Source organism: Scomber japonicus, chromosome 24 (assembly GCF_027409825.1).
Source record: "Scomber japonicus isolate fScoJap1 chromosome 24, fScoJap1.pri, whole genome shotgun sequence".
Lineage (NCBI taxonomy): Eukaryota > Metazoa > Chordata > Actinopteri > Scombriformes > Scombridae > Scomber > Scomber japonicus.
The window spans coordinates 13,801,386-13,823,057 of NC_070601.1; the positions used below are offsets into that span (position 1 = coordinate 13,801,386).

Genomic DNA, 21,672 nt, shown 5'->3' on the forward strand with positions numbered 1-21,672 from the left:
GGTTTGCAGGGGACTGCTGTCTGTCTCAGCTCACATTGGGTGAGAGGTGTGGTACATCCTGGACTGATCACCAGTCCCTTGCAGAAAAAGAAAAAGATATATAATCCTCCATTTTCTGACTTTCCCTTCCCTCCTGATCATTTTTATACAGTCCCTACAAATCGTGATGTTTGCACTTTGGTGATGTTTTTATCACATACACTGTAGTACTACTAAAACAGTTGTAAATTAATTGTTTATGAAGCCAACTCATGTCATTGTAGTACTCTATACACTGTGTAAGGCTTAGAGTAGACTTAGTGAGTCTTATCATTTAATGCTCTGCCAGGCCTGTACTGCAGCTGTGTGGGCTTTCCCCCCCCCCCCCCCCCCCCCCACACACACACAAAAAAAGGATGTTGAGAATTGCCCCAAAAATGTGGTACTTTGTATATAAAGTGCTCTGAATTGTACACTGCTTGCTCAATTTGGATGTGAGCACCCAAAACATCCTTGATGCAGATACACTTTAAACTTATAAACAACTTTATATTATTCATTATTGATTAATTTGTCAGTTGCTTTCCCAATAAGGAGATAATATGTTGTTGTTTTTTTAATTAAAAAAATCAGCGGTCCAAAAGTCAAAGATATTTAATTTATAATCATACAAAACAAAACAAAATATGAAAAAAGGAAAATCAGGATCTCAACCAGAGAATGATTTGGCATTTTTGCTTGAAACATCAGTGAAATGATTGGCAAAACAGCTGCATATTTCTGTTGATCAAGAGAATCAATTAATTGACTCATTGTTTCTGTTATTTCAGATCCAAAATGCAGGAGTACACTGTGTATGCTGTAAAAAAAAAAATGCAATATGCTGGTATTGCCAGCAGGTGGCACACAAGCTTTTATTTTACGGTTTCATTCATGCTTTCAATGAGTGAATGATCCACTCAAATACAATATATACAATGAAATAACATAAAATAACCATAAATATATACTATGTAAATGGTACTGGAAAAACTGTTAAAACATACCCATAATAAAAAGCTCATAGTAAAGCTTTTAGACATAGACTATTTAATGCAAATATTAACCAGATATTTGACTTGTGGACACTTTTAGTAATAATAAGCAATTATTCATATGGAGTTCACCATCTATATTAAAATCTTTCAGTCAAATTCGAACTTTTGAAGAATTCTGGTTTTTCGCTTGTGTGTGTGTGTGTGTGTGTGTGTGTGTGTGTGTGTGTGTGTGTGTGTGTGTGTGTGTGTGTGTGTGTGTGTGTGTGTGTGTGTGTGTGTTGCAGAACGTATCTTTTTCATTGTTGTGAAACAGATAGAGTTACATCCGGATTTAAAATGCTCTATTTGTCTTTTCTTTAATTCAAGCCAGATGTTACCTCGAGCACTGGCCTGCTGTCACTCAACCTGCCTCTGACCAATCAGAGTGGACCTAAACTCCCCCCTAAACTCCTCCCTCCCTCTCTCCAGAGTATCAGAGCTTCAGTGGAGTGGAGAGGAAGAGTGTGTCGGACTTCTCCCTCTTTCTGTTTCTCTCTCTGACTCCATCTGTACCTCTCTCCTTCTGGTCTCTCTTAGTGCAGAGCTGCTGACTCACCCCAGCTCTACAATGGAGAGAGGAGGAATATTGGCTGTGTATCTGCTGAGCTGGTGCTGCAGTGTGTGTGTAGTTACAGCCATTCAGAGGGCTGATATGTTTCCTTATGGCACTTTAAGTGGAGATTTAATTTTGGCAGAGGGTGACGATGAAACCTCCAGAGTGCTGTCCCTGCCCAGACCCCTCTACTTCTACGACTCCTCGTTCTCACAGCTTTATGTAAGTCCAACTTTAATGATTTTATTTGCATGCTTCTTATTGATGTTAAAGGTCAGAACTGTTCACATGTATGATTCACAGTTATTTACAGGCTTTCAAGTGCTGACAATGTGAATGTGATTCAGGGCAGTGCTGAAAATAGGAAAGTGAATATTTATGCAGGGAGTGGTATTTAATTCTCACACAGGAGTTCATGATTTTGAAAGCATAAGATTGTTTTCTTACACTAACATTTTGCAGGTGATGTGTGCAGCTGTTGAATATGTTCCACAGCATTGGTGCCAAATGAATGGAGAGAATCCAAACAGGACACTAACCACAGAGGCCACTTGGTTCATTATGATCTGTTTGTGTCTCTTGTACAACATTGTGTGAAGTGACTGCAAGTGATTCCTTTCATGTTTGTATTAGATTTCAGTAGATTGTGCTCCAAATGCTCCAACATAAACACACTTTCAATATACAGTAATATATGAATATAAACATTCAGAGAATGTTTAATTTCGAAGAAAATAAATCGCAGCATATCAGTAAAAAATCTATTTTGCGGCACTCAGCAGATGTTGAAAGTCAACAAAGGCTTGCAATTAAGAATAAATTATGGTGGTAATAACTTTTAGCTTTCCTAAATCCAGCAGTGTAAAATAGATTCTGATCATTTACTTCAGTAAAAGTTGCAATACTACACTATAAAAATATTCAATTACGAGTAAAAGTCATGTAAGCTGTACTTTCACATTGTGCATCATATTTTATTAGCAGATCATATTTTTGGTTGTAAAGTTGTACCTGAAAAGTTCAATATGTCCTTCGGAAATGTAGAGTCAAGATATAAAGTACCATAAACTGAAAATACTCCAGTACCTCAAAATTAAAGTTAAGAAACGGTTCAATTTTGAGGTGCTTTCCAACACTGATTAAATCTATTAAAAATGCACTTATAAAAAGCCTATAATAGATAAATACAGCTGATCCTGAAGTCCTGCTGCTGATCAGCTACCAGCTTTTTTGTTCATAGTAAATTTCTTGAAGGCTTATCAGTGTGTAGAGTTGTGAGTTTATTTAAAACAAGAATTGCTTTACATTAAGATTTGACCCAAAGGTGTCACAGACTATTATCCAGAGTAATATATCAAGAGGAAAGCCAGTGACAATCAAATGTGGTTTGAATGTTTTTTAACATATAATCAGAGAACAAGCCTGGGGTTGCTTGTTGGAGCCCCAAATGTCCTTGAGGAGGTTCCTGTGGTTTATGAGGAGAATCTAGGGGTTCATTATGTGGTTCCTGGGGTCCATGAGGGGGTTCCAGCAGTGCCCAGGGAGGTTCCAGTGGTTTATGAGGGGATACGGGTTCATTAGAAGGTTCCATGGGTTTGTGATGGTGTTCAGATATTTCTTAGAGGATTCCAGGTATTTATGATGGGTTTTGAAGTATTCAGGAGGTCTTAAGTGGTCTACAGGAACACCAGTGGTAGCCATCATTGAGCTGCTGGGCTCATTCTTGATTTGTGACTCTGACTCTCTCTAGGTGGCCACCAATGGTATAATATCAGCCCAGGACCTGCCGATGGAAAAGCAATACGTTGATGATGGCTTCCCCACAGATTTCCCGGTGGTCGCCCCATTCCTGGCTGACATTGACACAAGCGGAGGGCAAGGACAGATTTACTACCGGGTGACCGAAACACCCAGTGTACTCAACAGAATTGCCCAGGTCTGTCTGTCCAATGAAACATGTGAAATCAAGCTTGAATGATGAAAAATGTGACACTCTGTTATCACTTCTGTGAAGAAAGAAAGGGTATTCTTGTGGCAGTTGAGTTGAAGGTCAGTCAAAATAGTTTCCAATGCAGTATCACTGTTTCACATACTTTAGATAAGTACACGTTCCACTGTACTTAACTACACATCTGGATTCTCCCTTTTTTTCATTCATTAGTTCAATCCATTGTACACTCTCCCACCTTCTATTTTTCTTTCCTCCTTCTTTCCCTCCCTCATTCATGCATTCATTCATTCATCTACTCACCCAGGAAGTACATCGAGGGTTCCCAGATGCAAAATTCACACCCACACATGCTGTGGTGGCAACATGGGAGAACGTTGCGGCGTATGAAGAACATACTCGAACCACTGGACCTTCAAGCAGGGTAAGATAAATGGATAGATGTTGGCTCAGCCTTGACAGAATAATGAAAGTATGTAATTATTAACATATGTTATCACAATTTGTTTTTATCTCTTGAAGAAACGTTGACTGCATATCTCTCAGTACTTTTTGGTTCTTGGGAGAAATCCCAAATTCCTGGAGGTTGTGCATCACTTGTAATCAGCCTGGGGTGGGGGGTCTATTTGTAATTCCCATTCCCCTCCTAATCTGCCTCTTAACCTTTTTAAGGGGTCGGAGGTCATCTTTAAGGGTCATCAAAGTGCACACCCCCCTCCTCCCAACTCGTTATCCCCCTCCTTCAGTTCACACACAGGTAGACACAAACATGCCTTGACCACTCATGCTGTCAAGCTCGGTTGGATATTACTTCCTCCCCTTGTTTGTTAGCCCGTTACCAGTTAATAACTTGGTTTACCATTGAAGTACTCAGCTCCAGCAACCCAATTTCACTGTGAAGATCATTCACAGTTTCTCACAAATGTATCACTTACATACTGCCTTTCTAATTTAAACATAAGTTTGGAAGAACAAGGGCCAAGTACCAAGAGAGCTATGGTAGATTTTCAATATACATACAGTAAAACAGGTTTTACACTTGACTGCAATTTCCACATAATTTCCCTACAAGTTACCCAGAAAGAAGTTTGTACTGAGGCACTAATTATTGGACAAATAAGAATTTTATTAAAAAGATTTATTTAAAAAGAAGCTCCACTTAAACCCAACCCAAATATCTATTTCTAATATATTAGAAACATTACTCTACATATTTGTTGAGCCTGTAGACACATTTCACATTTTTGCATATTCAGCTTGCCTACAGTGCCAACCAACTCTTCAGGTTAGACAAGCAAGTAATTGGAAATAATTAAAGGGGTACTCCAGAAATTTAGTATTGCTCTTCCATAAAGTTGGGGAACTCACAAGAGACAGACTGAAGAAGGAAATCCAAGCATCAAAGACTGAAACATCCTGGTTTTTAGTCCCTAGTATGAGTGAATCTCCAACAACACTGGATACTACATTTAAAACAATGCAGCTCATTTGTATCTTATGTCAGATACTCCTTGTCCACTAAGTGGCCATTTCTTTCAAACCCCAAACCTCAAGGCTTTCTGTTGAAAACATATGTTGAGATAACCCTGCTGACATCACTATGACATCACCGGGTTTATTTTTCTCAAACTTCGGAGAACCTCAGAAGATCATACTCAACTGCTTCTGAACAATTTCTAGGAAGAGGTCTCTCAGAAAACCTACAGTTTTATCTGTTGCCAAGTAAAGCTTACTGAACTTATCAATCAGACGGCGCTTTGTTGTACTTTGTTTATAGCATATGCGATGGAGGGATGATGGGAGTTGGAGATTTACGGAAAAAACCCAGGGGATCTCAGCCTCTTCCTCCTTCTCATCTGTGTTTGTCCTTGTTCCTTGCTTCCTCTCATGGTCTGGTTTGCTTTAGACTTTCCTTAAATCTTACTGATTGATCAAAAACTAAATAATCATTTCTTGCATCATTTTGGAATACCTACATCTCATTTTGATTGCACTGCGGCCAATTGGACAGAGCTGCAATTGCATCTTCTCTGAGCTTCAAATATTGGAATTAGCTCTCCAAGTGTACACTTTTGATGAAATGCTGATTAGATCCTGGTGCCTACTTCTTCCAAAATATTCTTTACATGTACCAAGAGGGGGTTTGTTTTTTGTTATTTAAGGGGTCTGGCTTGTCAGATTGGAGCGGTCTGGGTCTCAGCTGGGACTTGCTTCAGTGGGTCTCTCTTCAGCCTGATAGCATCTTCCTTTGAAGTGATTAGCCAGAGGTGCTGGGTGGGGTGCGCTGGGGGTAGAGTGTGGTATGTGTGTGTGAACTGATTAACTTGAGGTGTGTGTTTGTCAGGATGTGTATTGGGGGGGTGCGGGGGGTGGGGGGTGGAGTAGCGTTTTTGGGGGGAGGGGTATTTGTGATGTTTGGGGGTCGGATATGGAGATGGGAAGAGCACCGGAGAAAAAGCAGAGATGGTTAACAACCTAATAAGTGGGCTTGTGTTTTCAAGAAATTGAAGTGGGTATTATCATAATTGGAAAGTAATTGCTTCACTTTAAAGCTAAAACACAAACTCTGTTGTATCTACCACCATGGAGCTCAGTCTGCTAATGACCAGAGCCATTTATAGAAAGACTCTGGCCTTCTGTATGTTGATGTTTTAACATGTTTTGACCAGGCTTTACTTTGAGCCTCATGTTAGTAATAACACAAGGAAACCTGTCATTTTGGGGAGTGCTTTCACACAGTTTATCTTCACCTATTATGAAAGTCATTATCTTAAGTAGTTGAAGTCAACTCCCTATCTGCACAACGCTGCATGAGCTTCTTGCCTTTTATGCTACGTGTATATATAGAAGTTGTAATAGCTGATACTATCACAGGATTTAAATCTTAATTTTTTGGTTTCTGGCTTTTCAATGAGGTTGTTCATATTCACAGAGTTTGACATTTTGGGAAATAAACACATTTCCTTTCTTTCTGGGTGCTCAGTGAGGAAATAAATACACTTTCATGTCTCTGTGCTAAAGGTGACGTTAGCTTAGCTGACTGGCAGCTAGCTTGGCTCACTCCAAAGTTAAAAAATTCCACATACTCACAACTTTAAACAATATATCTTGTTTGTTTAATCCCCCCAAACTGGAACGTCTTCATGCTAACAAAGCTAATAAACTACTGGCTCTAGTTTTGTATTAACCTTATAGAAATGAGAGTGGTATCAATTTTCTCATCTAATTCTCATCAAGAAAGCAAATAAGCGTGCTTTCCAAAATGTCAAAATATTTGTTCTGGAGTTCTAATCTGATATTAATCAAACTGTTCAGTATTACAAAATGCTAAATATGAATCTAAACCCAGCAGCTGATTTGCTTAGTATAGCATAAATACTGAAAACAGGAGGAAACAGCTAACCTGGCTCTGTAATATAATTCTCTTCTTTTCTGACCTTCAGCTAGTATTAAGAAATCTATACTAAATTATGCATTTGTCCTTAAATCCCTTCCTGAAAGAGTTACTGTAGTGGATTTGGCTCCAGAATGGGATTTTACATGTGTCCACAGTAGACCAGTTGTATCTGTTTTGTGTTCAGGCTCTCTTGAAAGCTACATGTGTAAAAATGAAAGTGTATGATGAACAATACTTTTTGTTACATGTCCACTGTGATTTTCTGGACGAGGTCAGATGAGGGCTGAATGAGTAAATTAATTGGATTTGGTCTTTGCCTTTCATTTTCATTTTTACCTTCTCTTCCTCTGGCCTCTTCTCTATATATGTCTGTTCTGCTCTTCTCTTCTTTTTATCTGTCTCACAATAGGAACTATTGTTTCTTTTAGTGTTATTTGTTGTTTCTAGGGGCCCCCTTGCAGTGACACAGAGGGCACCCCTTGAAATATGTTCATCCCGGTTCAAAGCAGACTGTTATTGAACTTCAGCTTTCATAATATGTGAATCCAGTGACCATTGAGCCAATAGTCTATGCCTCTAGCAGAAACAAAAGGGTGTACCTTACTATATAGATATACAGCTCCATTAAAATGAATGTGACTTTTCTGAAACTCAGAAACTGAGTATACATGAAGTTAACTTGTCATAGGGTTTTTATTTCTGGTGGAAAAGATTTTCATGTTCACAAACCTTTCAGGATCTAAGAAAGGGTTATGGTTTTACTCATCATGTGCTCTAGATCTTGATCAAAAAGGTCTCATACACCCTCAAGTTGTACAATTTCCTCCAGCTTTAGAAGGGCAGGGAATCCGTTTATGTGCAGCTGAAGTTATAACAGGAAAGTAAAAAAAAAATGGAGCAGGGATTTTCATATGACAGCAGCGAAATGCTGACTGTTCCTGGCCACAAGCCTGTATGTGTGTGCGTGTTTGTGTGTGTGTGCCAGTTCCCACGCTGTAGGCAGTTCCGTTTGTATCACTCTGGTGAGACTGGCAACTGGACTGCAGCTGCTCTCTGTCTCTCTCTGCTTGTTTGCAGCTGTGCTGTGGCCGACAAACTGAATAACCAGCAACCAACAAACAAGTGTAGCACATTTACCCTAACATCCCTCTTTGTGCCCACCCCCATGTCTCTGTCTTCCTCTGGATGTCTGAGGCTGCCCAGCTCGAGATAATTACAACATGATTCAGAAGATTTGTTACAGTGTGTTGATTTATTCAAAACCCAGATGTGATGTGAAGTGAATTTAAGTATCTCCAGCTGAAGTTATGTATTACAAAGTAGACTAAACTACATTATGACAGAGTAAACCAGACTAATAAATAAACAAATACTTAACAAGGCCAAACAACACTGACACATGTGCAGAGTAAACTGAAAGAGACAGCAAACCTAACAGATACATTGATACTATAGATACTTATGTGTGATTATTTAGAAATAAAACTCTTTGGTTACACATAATTAATTTCACACAACACCTGATACAGTGAGGAGAACAAGTATTTGATACACTGCTGATTTTGCAGGTTTTCCCACTTACAAAGCATGTACAAGTCTGTAACAAAAATAAAAATCCAGAAAATCACATTGTATGATTTTTAAATAATTAATTTGCATTTTATTGCATGACATAAGTATTTGATCACATACCGACCAGTAAGAATTCCGGCTCTCCTGTATTAACTGAACCTGTTTGAACTCGTTACCTGTATAAAAGACACCCATCCACACACTCAATCAAACAGACTCCAACCTCTCCACAGTGGCCAAGACCAGAGAGATGTGTAAGGACATCAGGAATAAAATTGTAGACCTGCACAAGGCTGGGATGGGCTACAGGACAATAGGCAAGCAGCTTGGTGAGAAGGCAACAACTGTTGGTGCAATTATCAGAAAATGGAAGAAGTTCAAGATGACGGTCAATCTCCCTCGGTCTGGGGCTCCATGCAAGATCTCACTGGTGGGGCATCAATGATCATGATGAAGGTGAGGGATCAGCCCAGAACTACACGGCAGGACCTGGTCAGTGACCTGAAGAGAGCTGGGACCACAGTCTCAAAGAAAACCATTAGTAACACACTACGCCGTCATGGATTAAAATCCTGCAGCACACGCAAGGTCCCCCTGCTCAAGCCAGCGCATGTCCAGGCCCGTCTGAAGTTTGCCAGTGACTGGATGGATCATCTGGATGATCCAGAGGAGGAATGGGAGAAGGTCATGTGGTCTGATGAGACAAGAATAGAGCTTTTTGGTCTAAACTCCACTCGCCGTGTTTGGAGGAAGAAGAAGGATGAGTACAACCCCAAGAACACCATCCCAACCGTGAAGCGTGGAGGTGGAAACATCATTCTTTGAGGATGCTTTTCTGCAAAGGGGACAGAACGACTGCACCGTGTTGAGGGGAGGATGGATGGGGCCATGTATCACGAGATCTTGGCCAACAACCTCCTTCCCTCAGTAAGAGCATTGAAGATGGGTCGTGGCTGGGTCTTCCAGTATGACAACGACCCAAAACACACAGCCAGGGCAACTAAGGAGTGGCTCTGTAAGAAGCATTTCAAGGTCCTGGAGTGGCCTAGCCAGTCTCCAGACCTGAACCCAATAGAAAATCTTTGGAGGGAGCTGAAAGTTCATATTGCCCAGCGACAGCCCCGAAACCTGAAGGATCTGGAGAAGATCTGTATGGAGGAGTGGGCCAAAATCCCTGCTGCAGTGTGTGCAAACCTGGTCAAGAACTACAGGAAACGTCTGATCTCTGTAATTGCAAACAAAGGTTTCTGTACCAAATATTAAGTTCTGTTTTTCTGATGTATCAAATACTTATGTCATGCAATACAATGCAAATTCATTACTTAAAAATCATACAATGTGATTTTCTGGATTTTGGTTTTAGATTCCGTCACTCACAGTTGAAGAGTACCTATGAAAAAAATTACAGACAGCTACATGCTTTGTAAGCGGGAAAACCTGCAAAATTGGCAGCGTATCAAATACTTGTTCTCCCCACTATACATGTTTGCAACTGCTGTAGAGCACACAAGAGATATAATGAAGCCAACAAAGATATCAGCTTGTGAACAGCCTGGTTTGTGGCAAAAAGTTGGAACGCTAAGATAAAGACCTTCAATAGCTTCCTTTTGAGTTTACTGTGAAAATATTAACTATTTGCCATGAAGTCCATAAACCTACACTATATATTTCCTCCATATAAATTAAGGTGGGGGGGTTGTGAGGCAGTAGAGTTAGGGCTGGTCAGTGCTTGAAATGAAGTACTTCAAGGCAAAAAGTTTGTAGACGTCTTGAATGGCCACAGTCAAACACAGAATGAAAAGCTTGATGATATGTGTTTCAACACAAGGATAATGAGAGATATTCATACCCTGCTTACTTTCAGCTTCACACACTCTGTCAGTTAGTGATGGGAACGGCAGTTCTTTTTACTGTACTGAATCTTTAGAATCCGTTCATTAAAATGATTCGTTCAAAAGATTCGTTCACCGAATCGTTCAGTGCTCTCCAACTCCCTGAACTGATAAACAGCCAAATAATCCGTCATTCAGTTCATGATTCAGCCCTGAGGTTCACGTTCACTTACTGAGGGACGGTGCGTTCAAGGACTATATTATACAATCATTCGCGGGAGACGCAGTGCTGCTTATACATGCACTAAAAATATTACACAGTGAAAGTGTCCTCTGTGCACAGTAAAATAACATAACATGATGCTACACTGATGTTAGCAACACAGCGCTAATGTTAGCAGTACATGTACTGAACGTGAATCAACTCCTCAGCCCTCAGTGCCCTGAGTCAGTGAGTGACTGACACAGCGCCACTTTCAGCAGTTCGCGAACGTGATTCGTTCGCGAACGATTCATTGAACGACATGCTGAGGACGTGAATCTCGTTCACGTACTGTGCTGAAAGTGGGCTGAATCATGAACTGAATGACGGCGAATCACGTTCGCGAACGAATCATTGAACGACATGCTGAGGACATGAATCTCGTTCACGTACTGTGCTGAAAGTGGCGCTGTGTCAGTCACTCACTGACTAAGGGACATTCAGTACCTGTACCGCTAACATCATCCTCTCCTCTCCTCTCATTACTTTATGTGTGCCTAAGTCCATTACGATAATGGGGATGGGGGCGTGTGTGTGTGTTTGTTTTCGTTAGCCGTTAGCTTGGAGAAATTGATGCTATTGGCATGAAAGCGTATCCCCGCGAAGGGGAAACAGAATCACTCAGAGTCAGTCAAAGTGTTGTCGTTCACTGAGTGATTCGTTCGCAGTGAACGAGTGAGTGAGTCGCGGCAGTTCCACTCCCGACCGGCAGCCATGCTCGCGGCTGAGCTCAACTGAACTGAACTGAGACAGGAACGAATCAGTTCATGAGGTGATTCAGTTCACTTCGTTCACTCAAAAGATTCGTTCGTTCGAACGACACGTTCGCGAACGACACAACACTACTGTCAGTGGCTCTGTGAAGTGGCGGTGGATGTCAGATTGTTGGTTTCTCAGTTTTGACATTGGAAAGGTGTTAATGGAGAGGGTCTCTGAAGCTGTTCGACCATCCGACTAATACTGCCGCCTGGCTGTACTGACACATTTAAACCTGCAATGTGGAACTTTACGTGCAGTACATTTAACCCACTTACCAAAGGAGTTCACACATTGCTTATTAGGCCTATCACCACCAAACAAATCTCTATGTCAGGGATGTCTGAAATATTCCATAAAGGTTCATGTGGCTGCAGGTTTTCATTCCAATCAATAAGGAACACACCAGGCTTGACTCAATTAATCAACTGATGTCAGTCTTCAGACGGTTGATTGGTCGAATAGTATGCTCTTGATTGTTTGGAACAAAAACCTGCAGGTACACGGTCCTTTTTGGAATAGTTTGGACATGCCTGCTCAATGTGTATACAGAGGTTTTAATCTTGGGTTTTACATTCCCGCACTGGCCGGATAAATACATGAATGCAGATTTTCCGCCAGTCAAACGGCTAAGCTCTCTGCTAACTTGAATGTGAATTAAATAATTTAATCGTGCGGTCCTTGTAGACTTTCCAAACGTTAGCAAACCAAATGGATCAAATATTCAGTCATTTCGTTTGGGTTATGTGACACTTAAACCAATGTATTCACCATTTTACAAAAGTAGCAATGGAGTAAGCTCGTGTCGAGAGTGTTTTTGTAATTACTCTCACTGAGAAAAAGTTCCACGATCCAACTTTACGAAGGCAACTTTTTGTGTCCTTGATCACTCATTTTAAATGTTTTAATTAAGATTTGGAAAGACTTGTAGACAGCAAAGGATATTTAAAATAGTTCCATATACAGAAGAATATGTGAAAGAGACAAATGAATAGGGAATTGTGCTCTATTAAAGCAAAGTAACGGTGGTCACAGAGAGCAGGAGGGGACAAAGCTGAGGTTTAACAGGCTGAGACTTTTACACTGTAATCACACACATCCAGCAGGCTAGTCAGGGGGCTTGTAAAATAGCCTCAAAAGTCAACAAAAAGAAAGCACTTATACACAATGTCCAGCACACCAGCAATGTCTTTTCATCCTGTCGTGTATTTTCAGACTCTAAGGACTCCCCCCCAACAAGGATTTATGCCTGTGTCTGGTCAGCATGTGTGTATGTGACACTCCTTTAAAAAAAAAAAAAAAAGGTGTGACAAAATGCCTGCGGGGAGGTCGAGGGTTGTAGAGGGGTGGGTGGTGAGGGTGGTGTGGGTGGTGTGGATGGGGACGGGAGGGGGGGATTGTCAAAGCACACACTCACATGCATACTGAGCTACATACTGTCTGAAAGTCTTTGATGTGTGTTGGCTGCAATTTGTTGTCTACCAGCTGTGAGTCTGTAAAGCACACCAACACTATGTTGCTAACACACACACACACACACACCCACACACACGTACACACACACACACTCAGCAAATGACCACACAGAGAGAAGAGCATTGGAGACGAGAACACATCACGACATAGTTTGACATTTTGGGAAATATGGTTATTGCTTAAATGCTAACTAATGACGTAAGAAAAACCTTATTTCTCATATTTGTACATAAATATGTCATCTTCTTCCTTCCTCCTCCTCCTCCTCCTCTCAATGGAGGGATAAGCAGGAGAGAAGACGTATAGATGTGGTGTTAAAGACAAAGCAAAAGCAGATTCCTTCTTGCTCCAGCTTCTTTTCCTCCTTCCCTGAAGAGAGAGAGAGGGGTGGGGGGAGAGAAAGAAAGACTCCCTCCTCACCAATTACACAGAGCCCACAGGCTACAAAGACCTCCACACCCACAAACAAGAAGATAGTTTAAAGATGTTGATGTAAACAATTAGGAACACACACACACATACACATACATACATTCACATGAGATTAATATATGTGGAGGGACATCTGCTTGTATGCTTGTATAAGTGTGTATGTGTGTGTGTCTGTGTGTGTGTGTGTGTGTGTGTGTCTCACATTGTAATGATGTCTGGTTTGCAATGTTGTAACATCGTCATGAAAGATGTCCAGACACACAGGAAGACAGCTGTGGAGATCAACATCTGGGCTGGGGGTTGAGAGACCGAGGTGTGTGTGTGTGTGTGTGTGTGTGTGTGTGTGTGTGTGTGTGTGTGTGTTCACAGATAATATGATTCTGTCCCAAAGGAAAACAACATGGGATCACTCACAGCCTTCCCTTCATTCACTAAATCTGTGTTTTTTTAACTGTGGTTTGGGAGGCAGAGTGGGCCGGACGCCTCCACATACTTCATTTATGTTTAGAAAACAGTAGAACCCCGTCCCCCCCCTCCTCGATTCATCAATTCAACATAAAAGCTCTATTCAGCTATTCTATTTTAACTCATCATATTGTGCGTGTTTGGAAAACCCAGATTAAGGTCAGTATGTCAATAAAGGGCGAGAGGGCGAGGGGAAGGGTGTGAAGAGTGAGTGAGGAGTCTAAACATGAATCCCCAGCAGAGCGAGAGATGAGAGAGGAAGGGGGAGGAGACACAGAGAGGAGGTGTGAGGAGAGGTGTGAAGTTTAAATATGAGGAGTGAGTGTTAAAATAATTTGATGCTTACTCACTTTGGTTGAGGACACTGACACTAGAAACCCAGACATTAATCATTGAGCAGCATTTAAATACTAGATAGCTGCGAAACTTTCTAACATTTACTTGAGAAGATACAACTTTTCAGGTGTAACTCGCTTAAATAAAAAGATCTTTAACTTTTAAAGACGATGCAAGTTTGGTGAAACAGCGGCCCCTGTGGCCACAAGCAGTAATTACATAATTGTGGCACTTAAGACAATTGCATAACAGACATTAGCTGAGCTGACTGAGAGCGAGGGGAATGCAACCACATGCAGGAAACAACATATTACACGCTGATGTGTTAACTATTTGCTTTACTATTTTAGAAGGTAGAGTCCAGATGTGACCGAGCTTTGTCCACTAAGACATTAAAACACTATATAAGCAAACTTTGTGATAAAACAATTGAAATGTTTAAAACTGAAAGTAGCATTAGAATAAGAAGAGTTTTACAGCCTAAAACTGACTCAGTTCTATCAGTTACACATTAATATCTACATTATCTAAAGGTTGGTAACATAAGCCACCATAAACTAAGAAAGGCACATTTCTTTTCAGTCAGAAATCCCCAAAACAGACTTTTAAGACTTCCATTTCTCTCCTTATACTCCTTTGAATATATTTATGCGAGGACAGGTGTACTGCATTTTTACTCTGGATCAGACTAACACTGTTTCTCCTCTCTTCTTCTTTAGCTCAACACCTTCCAGGCAGTCATTGGTTACGACGAAACCGACTCATACGTTCTCTTCCTCTACCCTAAAGATGGCCTGAACTTCTTTGGGACGAGACCAAAGGTAGACTGGTTAGAAACAAGTCCTCTGTATATATATGTAAGTCCCAAAAAAATATATTTATATATGTTATATATATGTTTTCTGCTTCTAGGAGTCTTATAATGTTGAGATAGAGCTTCCTGCTAGAGTTGGTTTCAGCAGAGGAGAAATCACATATCTGATCTTCTCCCGAACGGAGGGACCATACTACAGCGTCACCAGCGATGAACAGAGTGTTAAAAACCTCTACCAGTAAGTAAACCACCTTCTCTAGTATCATAAAAACTATATCTGGGCGTACACTCATTGCTTTGCTCCTCTCCAGGGTCGGTAATACAGGAATTCCAGGTGTCTGGCTTTTCCACACTGGGAGGCGTTACTCTTTCGACAATATTGTTCCCGCATCCATCGGGGGCCTCCTTGCTACTCCGCCCCACGGAGAGTACGGCATCTCCCTGGTAATGTTGTTTTTCTACGTGGTTCCAATTAACAGCAGTTTACAGTCAGTAGTTGTTTCATTGCAGAAAATTCCTCTAACTCTTTGGTTTCTCCTCCCAGGAAACCACCACCCCTGAGTACGATGACTATACAGACAACGGCTTCGACCCCAATAACCAAGAGGAAGAAGATGATGACTACCCCCTGACAGGTGGGGAGCCCGCATTCCATCCAAGCCCTGACCCTCCTTCTTCTCTTCCAGAGGATTCAGGTCGTCAGGCACCGTACGGCAGCGAAGACGTACCTCAGACCTCTGAACCCAGGTACAACTTAGAGCCAGCAGAGAGGCAGTACGCTCCCCATAATCCTCAAGAGACCCACCCAGAGAGAGATACTCAGCAGCCCCAGGAAGAACAGGTAACACTGGAATGTTTCCCTGCATATTAAATCATCATGCTAGACAAGCAAACTATTGGATAACTCAAGTGTATGTTACTGAGCCAGAATCTGGGTTTTACTGGTATTTGTGATGCTGTTGCTAAGCTACAAAATATTTCAAACCTGTCTTTTTGTGTTATGTGACACTAGTTCATGCAATTGATGGAGAGAGCAGCGCTGTGTGGCAATGTGTTCAAATTCTCTGAAAGCTTCATTTACTGCAGTGGTTACTGGAAAAAAACAGTGGTATGCTGTCAGGACTGTCAGACTTTTGTAATCATTTTGAAATTTTAGTAGCTTCCTGTCAGTCCTGTGGTTATAATGGAACGCTGTTTGGAAATCAGTATGTCAACAACATGCTGCCATGACAAATCATGACACCTACATACTGTATACAATCTTTAAGATATGCGCCAATCATCTAGTTTATAGCATCTGGAGACAGTTAAAAAATCTCAGCTTGGCTCTCGATGACAACAGGAAAAACATATTGGAAGCTAAACACAGTGCCCTGTATCTCCCTGTGTAGCTTCCTCTGGAAGTGGTGGATATCTACCCCCCTCACAGAAATGAACCCCAGAGAGGTCACGTGGTCGACGTGGATGAAGACGACGTTGATTTTGACACAGGAGGAGGTAAGAGACGAACCTTTTATATATGTCGTTATCTTAAAAACTTATGAAAAGGACGGCTGCTCGGAGGAACAGCAGGGTAACCCTACCTCGCCCTCTGCAGCGAAGCTGCTCAGCAGCTGGCAGCACAATACTGCCGTTGTGCTGGGTAGCTCCCAGGTGTGTGTGTCCAACACTCCCTCCCCTGCAGCTACTCCCTCAGGCTCATGCCGTAAATTAGAGTGTGTTCTCAGTCAGTTTGCCTAGTTACATAAGTCTGTGTGTGCAGAAAATGGCCATTTAGCTGAATTTAGAGTGATGAAATACAGTTTTTTTAATTAAAACATTCAAGGAAGTATGTTTTAATGATTTTCAGAAATTGAATGTGAAAATGTTTTGTTTAAGGCAAGTCTCTCAGTCATTCAATTATCTTTGCCTGTTTTTAGGGTGTGTGTGTGTGTGTGTGTGTGTGTGTGTGTGTGTGTGTGTGTGTGTGTGTGCGTGTGTGTGTGTGTGAAAATATCAAGAACAGAAGAAGAAAAAGGCATCATATTCCAATGTACACAGCTCAATTTTTCAGTTGCTGTCGTGGATTGAATGTTTATGAATGTTGGACAGGACAGAAATACACTTTGTGATATTGGTATGTGATTTTCCCACCACACCATTGGCACATGTGTGTTTGTGGGTGTGTTTAAAAAAGTACAGTGACTTGTCTCTTGTGTGTTTGCATTTGTGTGTGTGTGTGTGTGCAGTTGTTGAGAAAATATACTGACATCCTGTGTGTATGTGTGAGAGAGAGTGTGTGTTTGTGTGTGTGTGTGATGCCCCTGTAGGATGATAGAATGCTGCATTTTAATCCCAGATCAGCTATTTGCCAAAAACACACAGTGAGACACAAGCAGAGAAACTGGAGAGAGCAAAGCACTCATTTGGTAGTTATATAAGTTCTACATGGTGTTTTGAGTCCAGTAAAAATGACTGCAATCAGGATTTTGACAAGTTACAGTAACAGATCCAGGTTTCAGAGTGTGCTTTGCATTTACATGAAACGCTCCATTCTCTAAAAATGATATTGCTTGTGAGACGTCGTAGTTTCAGCAGTTTGAGAAAAGTTGGGAGAGACAACATGTAATTCATACTTTGTTCAGCAATAGTGACTGCCATTTTCCATGCTGACTCTGCAGTTCTTTTTCTGTTTGTTACAAATCAGCAACAGAGCGCATCACTTCCTGTGTGTCAGAGGATATTTTAAGGAAAAAGTCGACCAAGTGTTTAAAACACAGCACACGTAGAAGCTTTTATTTGCTACATTGACTGTAGATAGAATCACTGTGTTACATGCTGCTGTGCTTTTTTTTAATAAATGTCACAGAATTTTACTTTATCAGTGTGTGTGAGAGAGAGAGTGAGTGATGGGGGGGATCAGTGGTTGTGGGAGGCAGCACTATAACAGCTGGTATCTTTCCAAGAACTGCTTGTCCATCCATCCTTATATGGAAACAGTTAATACTGTCTCTCTGATATTTTTCCATTTCTTCTTTCCAATTAAACTGACCTTTCATTTGAGGGAAGAGAGAAGATAAGAGTCATCGAGATCATATGAAATCAAGAACAATGTAGAAAACAATCATGCATTCATTGTATTATGATTATGATGCAGGGGAATAACAATATCCTTATTTCCTCTCTCTCTCATTTCCTCTCTCTCTCTCTCTCTCTCTCTCTCTCTCTCTCTCTCTCTCTCTCTCTCTCTCTCTCTCTCTCACACACACTCTCTCTCTCTCTCTCTCTCTCTCTCTCTCTCTCTCTCTCTCTCTCTCTCTCTCTCTCTCTCTCTCTCTCAGTGATTCACTACACTACAGAGAACAAGGAAACATGTGCCAGGTATGTGAAGACTAACATGACTCATGACTTGATTAGGGACTGTATGAAAATGATTTGGATGGGGCGGAGGGCTGAGCCTTTTTTATTTTCCAAAAAAGGAAGAATTTTCCATATTTATTTTGAGCCCTTTGACCCAGAGCAGAACTGCAACCCTGCCCAACATATCATACTGTAATAACAAAGCATGACAAATTTAAACATTCAGTATCTTAACAAAACATAAATTTTAACAATGTGCACCATCGAGACATGCATTTGATAAAAGTAAGGCACCATTATAAAATGATGCTCCCCTCCCTAATCATTTTCTTAGTCCCTTACCACTCCTAAAGGATATTAATAGTAACGTTTGTTGAAAAAGTGGATTTATTCCACCCACATGTTCTCTCTGATCTCTCTTGTTGCAGATTCCAACAGCAGTGCTCCCAGAATGCATTTTGCTCAGACTACCCCACAGGCTACTGCTGTCACTGCCAGGCCGGCTTTTATGGAAATGGACGCCACTGTCTACCTGATGGTTAGAACATCACCCTCAACTCACTCTTTCATATTCTTGTCAGATTTTTGATTCTAGTAAAACCTTTTTTTCTTCAAATGCTAAAATGTAATTTCATTATACAACACTGAGGTGGTTTCTTGTGTAATCCCTGTCCTGGTCTTCAGGTGCCCCCCAGCGTGTTAGTGGTAAAGTGAGCGGTACCCTGACTGTAGGATCCACTCCAGTGGAGCTGAACAACATTGATCTCCATGCCTACATCGTGGTGGGAGATGGGAGAGCGTACACTGCCATCAGCGAGGTAGGAGTCTGAAAAATGTCCACATATTTATGCTTATATGAAATGTACAAATCTACGATAACCAACTTATTATATCTCTGATTCTGATTGGTCAGGTACCTGAGCCAGTGGGCTGGGCTCTGATGCCGGTCGCACCAATAGGAGAGCTGTTTGGATGGCTGTTTGCTCTGGAGCTGCCCAACAGCCAAGCAGGATTCAAAATCACAGGTAAAAAGTGTGTGTGCCTCACACACCTCATGTTGTGGGGACAAAATCTGTTTACACATTTGCATAGTGTAAATCATGGTTTAAAGTTAAGGGCAGATTAAAAATGTACCGAAGTTAATGTCCTCTAAAGTGATGGAAACGTGTGTGTGTGTGTGTGTGTGTGTGTGTGTTTGGTTCAGTGTGTTGGCTTGTACATTTTGACTCTTGAGCACATCTGTAGCGAGATGAGGGAACTCCTCTATGGCAAGAACATGTTGTGTGTGTGTGTGTGTGTGTGTGTGTGTGTGTGTGTGTGTGTGTGTGTGTGTGTGTATGTGTGTGTGTGTGTGTGTGTGTGTGACTAGTCTCCCAGCCAGCTGTATTGTCTACAGGGATGTGATGTGATATCAAGCTTCCACCTCCCCTTTATAATAGGAAGCAGCTGTGTGTGTGTGTGTGTGTGTGTGTGTGTGTGTGTGTGTGTGTGTGTGTTACCCATGTAAGGACTGCAGTCATTCCCTTTTTTATATGTAACTGCTTCACTGTTGTTCTGTCTGTAATAATGTGTATTGAAAACAATCCATGAACAAATGACGTACTGATTGATGGATTGAAGGTTTGATGAGTTGTGTAATTGTGTTACCAGGTGCAGAGTTCACTCGCCATGCAGAAGTGATCTTTTACCCCGGCAACGAGCGCCTGTCAGTCATCCAGACAGGCCGTGGCCTCGACGACCACAATCACCTCACCGTGGATACGCAAGTCAGCGGCAACGTGCCTTTCATCCCCCCTGGAGCTGAAGTTACCATGGAACCCTTTAAGGAGATCTACCAATACTACCCATCTGGTAACCATAACAACCGCAAGATTTCTTACATTGTAGATATGTAATTTTGGTGGCCCTTGATTGCCTACAACCTCTTCCTGTTTCTGTCTGCAGTTGCCACCTCCACCTCAGTGAGGGAGTTTCTAGTCGTCTCAGCAGAGCGAGGGTCCGAGTCCTTCTCATTCCAGCTGAAGCAGAACATCACGTATCGCGACTGTCGACACGACAACCACGCCCCCACCGTGGAGACGCTGCAGATCACCATGGAGAGGGTGTTTGTGATGTACGTCAAAGAGGAGCGGATCCTGAGATACGCCATCACCAACAAGATCAGCCCAGTCGGAGGTGAGTCAAAGCGAGGTTAGACGGATACACCGCCTGCAGATGTTTGGCTTTTATTACAAACCAGATGTGTTCCAGTCACTGGAAATGATAGTTACTGTGGAACTCATCAATACTGCAATCTTAATCTCTTTGCCTGATTAGGATTCTGTGTAAGTATTTAAAAATATGGTATCATTTATCTAAAATAACGGGATTTATAATGTAATGTGCACTCCTTCAAATTGATCTGAATGTTGTTTCAGAAGCTTTTCCACTTCCAGGAGAGCAAAACTGTGATGGAAGACCAAAGTTAATCATTCCCGAATGTCAGTCCGCTTTTAAGTCCCCTGTAATAAAAATACATCATACTGAAAAACACGCACAGGGGACAGAAACACAGTCATATTACAACAAAAGAAATAACAACTATATTAAATAAAAACAGAGCTCTGAATAAGAACATGTGGACTTCAGAAGAATTTACACCACAGTTCAAAACCAATTTGAGAAATGCTAAAATATTCAATATAAGTACATTAATCATCCTTGAAATTCAAAAAACAAACAGGTCACATCTGAAATGAATGTACAATATGTTTAAAACACATGACTGCAATCTTGTGTGAGGGTTAGACAATACACACAATACTGACAGGCTGATGTCTTGCTTTACAAACAGCCAACAGCAGCCTCATTATATTAAGAGGAGGGTCTCAGAGCGCCTGCCAAAATCCACTCCAGCCCATCACTGTCAATCATGACCCTGTGAACACATCAGAGGCGGTGAGAACGTGAGGTTTTCTCCTCCCAGAGCCCCCCCATCTAGCAACCAGACCAGACCTCCATAGTAATTGTTGCAACACTGCCACAGAAACCTCAGCCAAACCACGGCCCTGAGTCGGAGAGTTGGACAGCACCGCTTCAGACACACACGCTGCATGCTGGGGGGCTACATATCCACTGCAAACCCCTAGAAAAGAATGTTCAAATGTCTGCCTGTTACCTCTGGGTCCACCGTCTACCCCAAAAAGCTCCTGACTCACCACGTTACGGATCATTCCAACCAGCTGTGTTTGAGTACTCGACTAAATATGCACAAGTTTGGCTCGTTCATACAGATGTTGGAACTGTCCTGTAAAATGAGCTGGACAAGCAGGCAGTGAGATGTGAGCTTGAGGACAAATAAACAGATAACAGGAGCGTGAAGAAAGAAGAATCTTCACTTCTAATACTTCTGCTCTTTTGGGTTTAGTGGTACCAGAACTAAAGAAACCACAGTAT

General features: G+C 41.5%; 1 protein-coding gene across 1 annotated transcript in view; it reads left to right on the top strand.

Annotated features, from left to right (window-relative positions):
• Nucleotides 1–1,623: 1,623 nt before the first annotated feature.
• Nucleotides 1,624–21,672, top strand: part of nid2a (nidogen 2a (osteonidogen)) — a 40,855-nt gene continuing 20,806 nt past the window's right edge. The window contains exons 1-14 of the mRNA XM_053314321.1: nt 1,624–1,830; nt 3,359–3,544; nt 3,864–3,980; nt 14,804–14,905; nt 14,997–15,136; nt 15,210–15,342; nt 15,443–15,739; nt 16,290–16,395; nt 18,219–18,258; nt 18,666–18,775; nt 18,922–19,055; nt 19,151–19,262; nt 19,888–20,088; nt 20,182–20,412. Of these exons, the coding sequence (XP_053170296.1) occupies nt 1,624–1,830; nt 3,359–3,544; nt 3,864–3,980; nt 14,804–14,905; nt 14,997–15,136; nt 15,210–15,342; nt 15,443–15,739; nt 16,290–16,395; nt 18,219–18,258; nt 18,666–18,775; nt 18,922–19,055; nt 19,151–19,262; nt 19,888–20,088; nt 20,182–20,412 (2,116 nt within the window). The remainder of the gene's footprint in view (nt 1,831–3,358; nt 3,545–3,863; nt 3,981–14,803; nt 14,906–14,996; nt 15,137–15,209; nt 15,343–15,442; nt 15,740–16,289; nt 16,396–18,218; nt 18,259–18,665; nt 18,776–18,921; nt 19,056–19,150; nt 19,263–19,887; nt 20,089–20,181; nt 20,413–21,672) is intronic.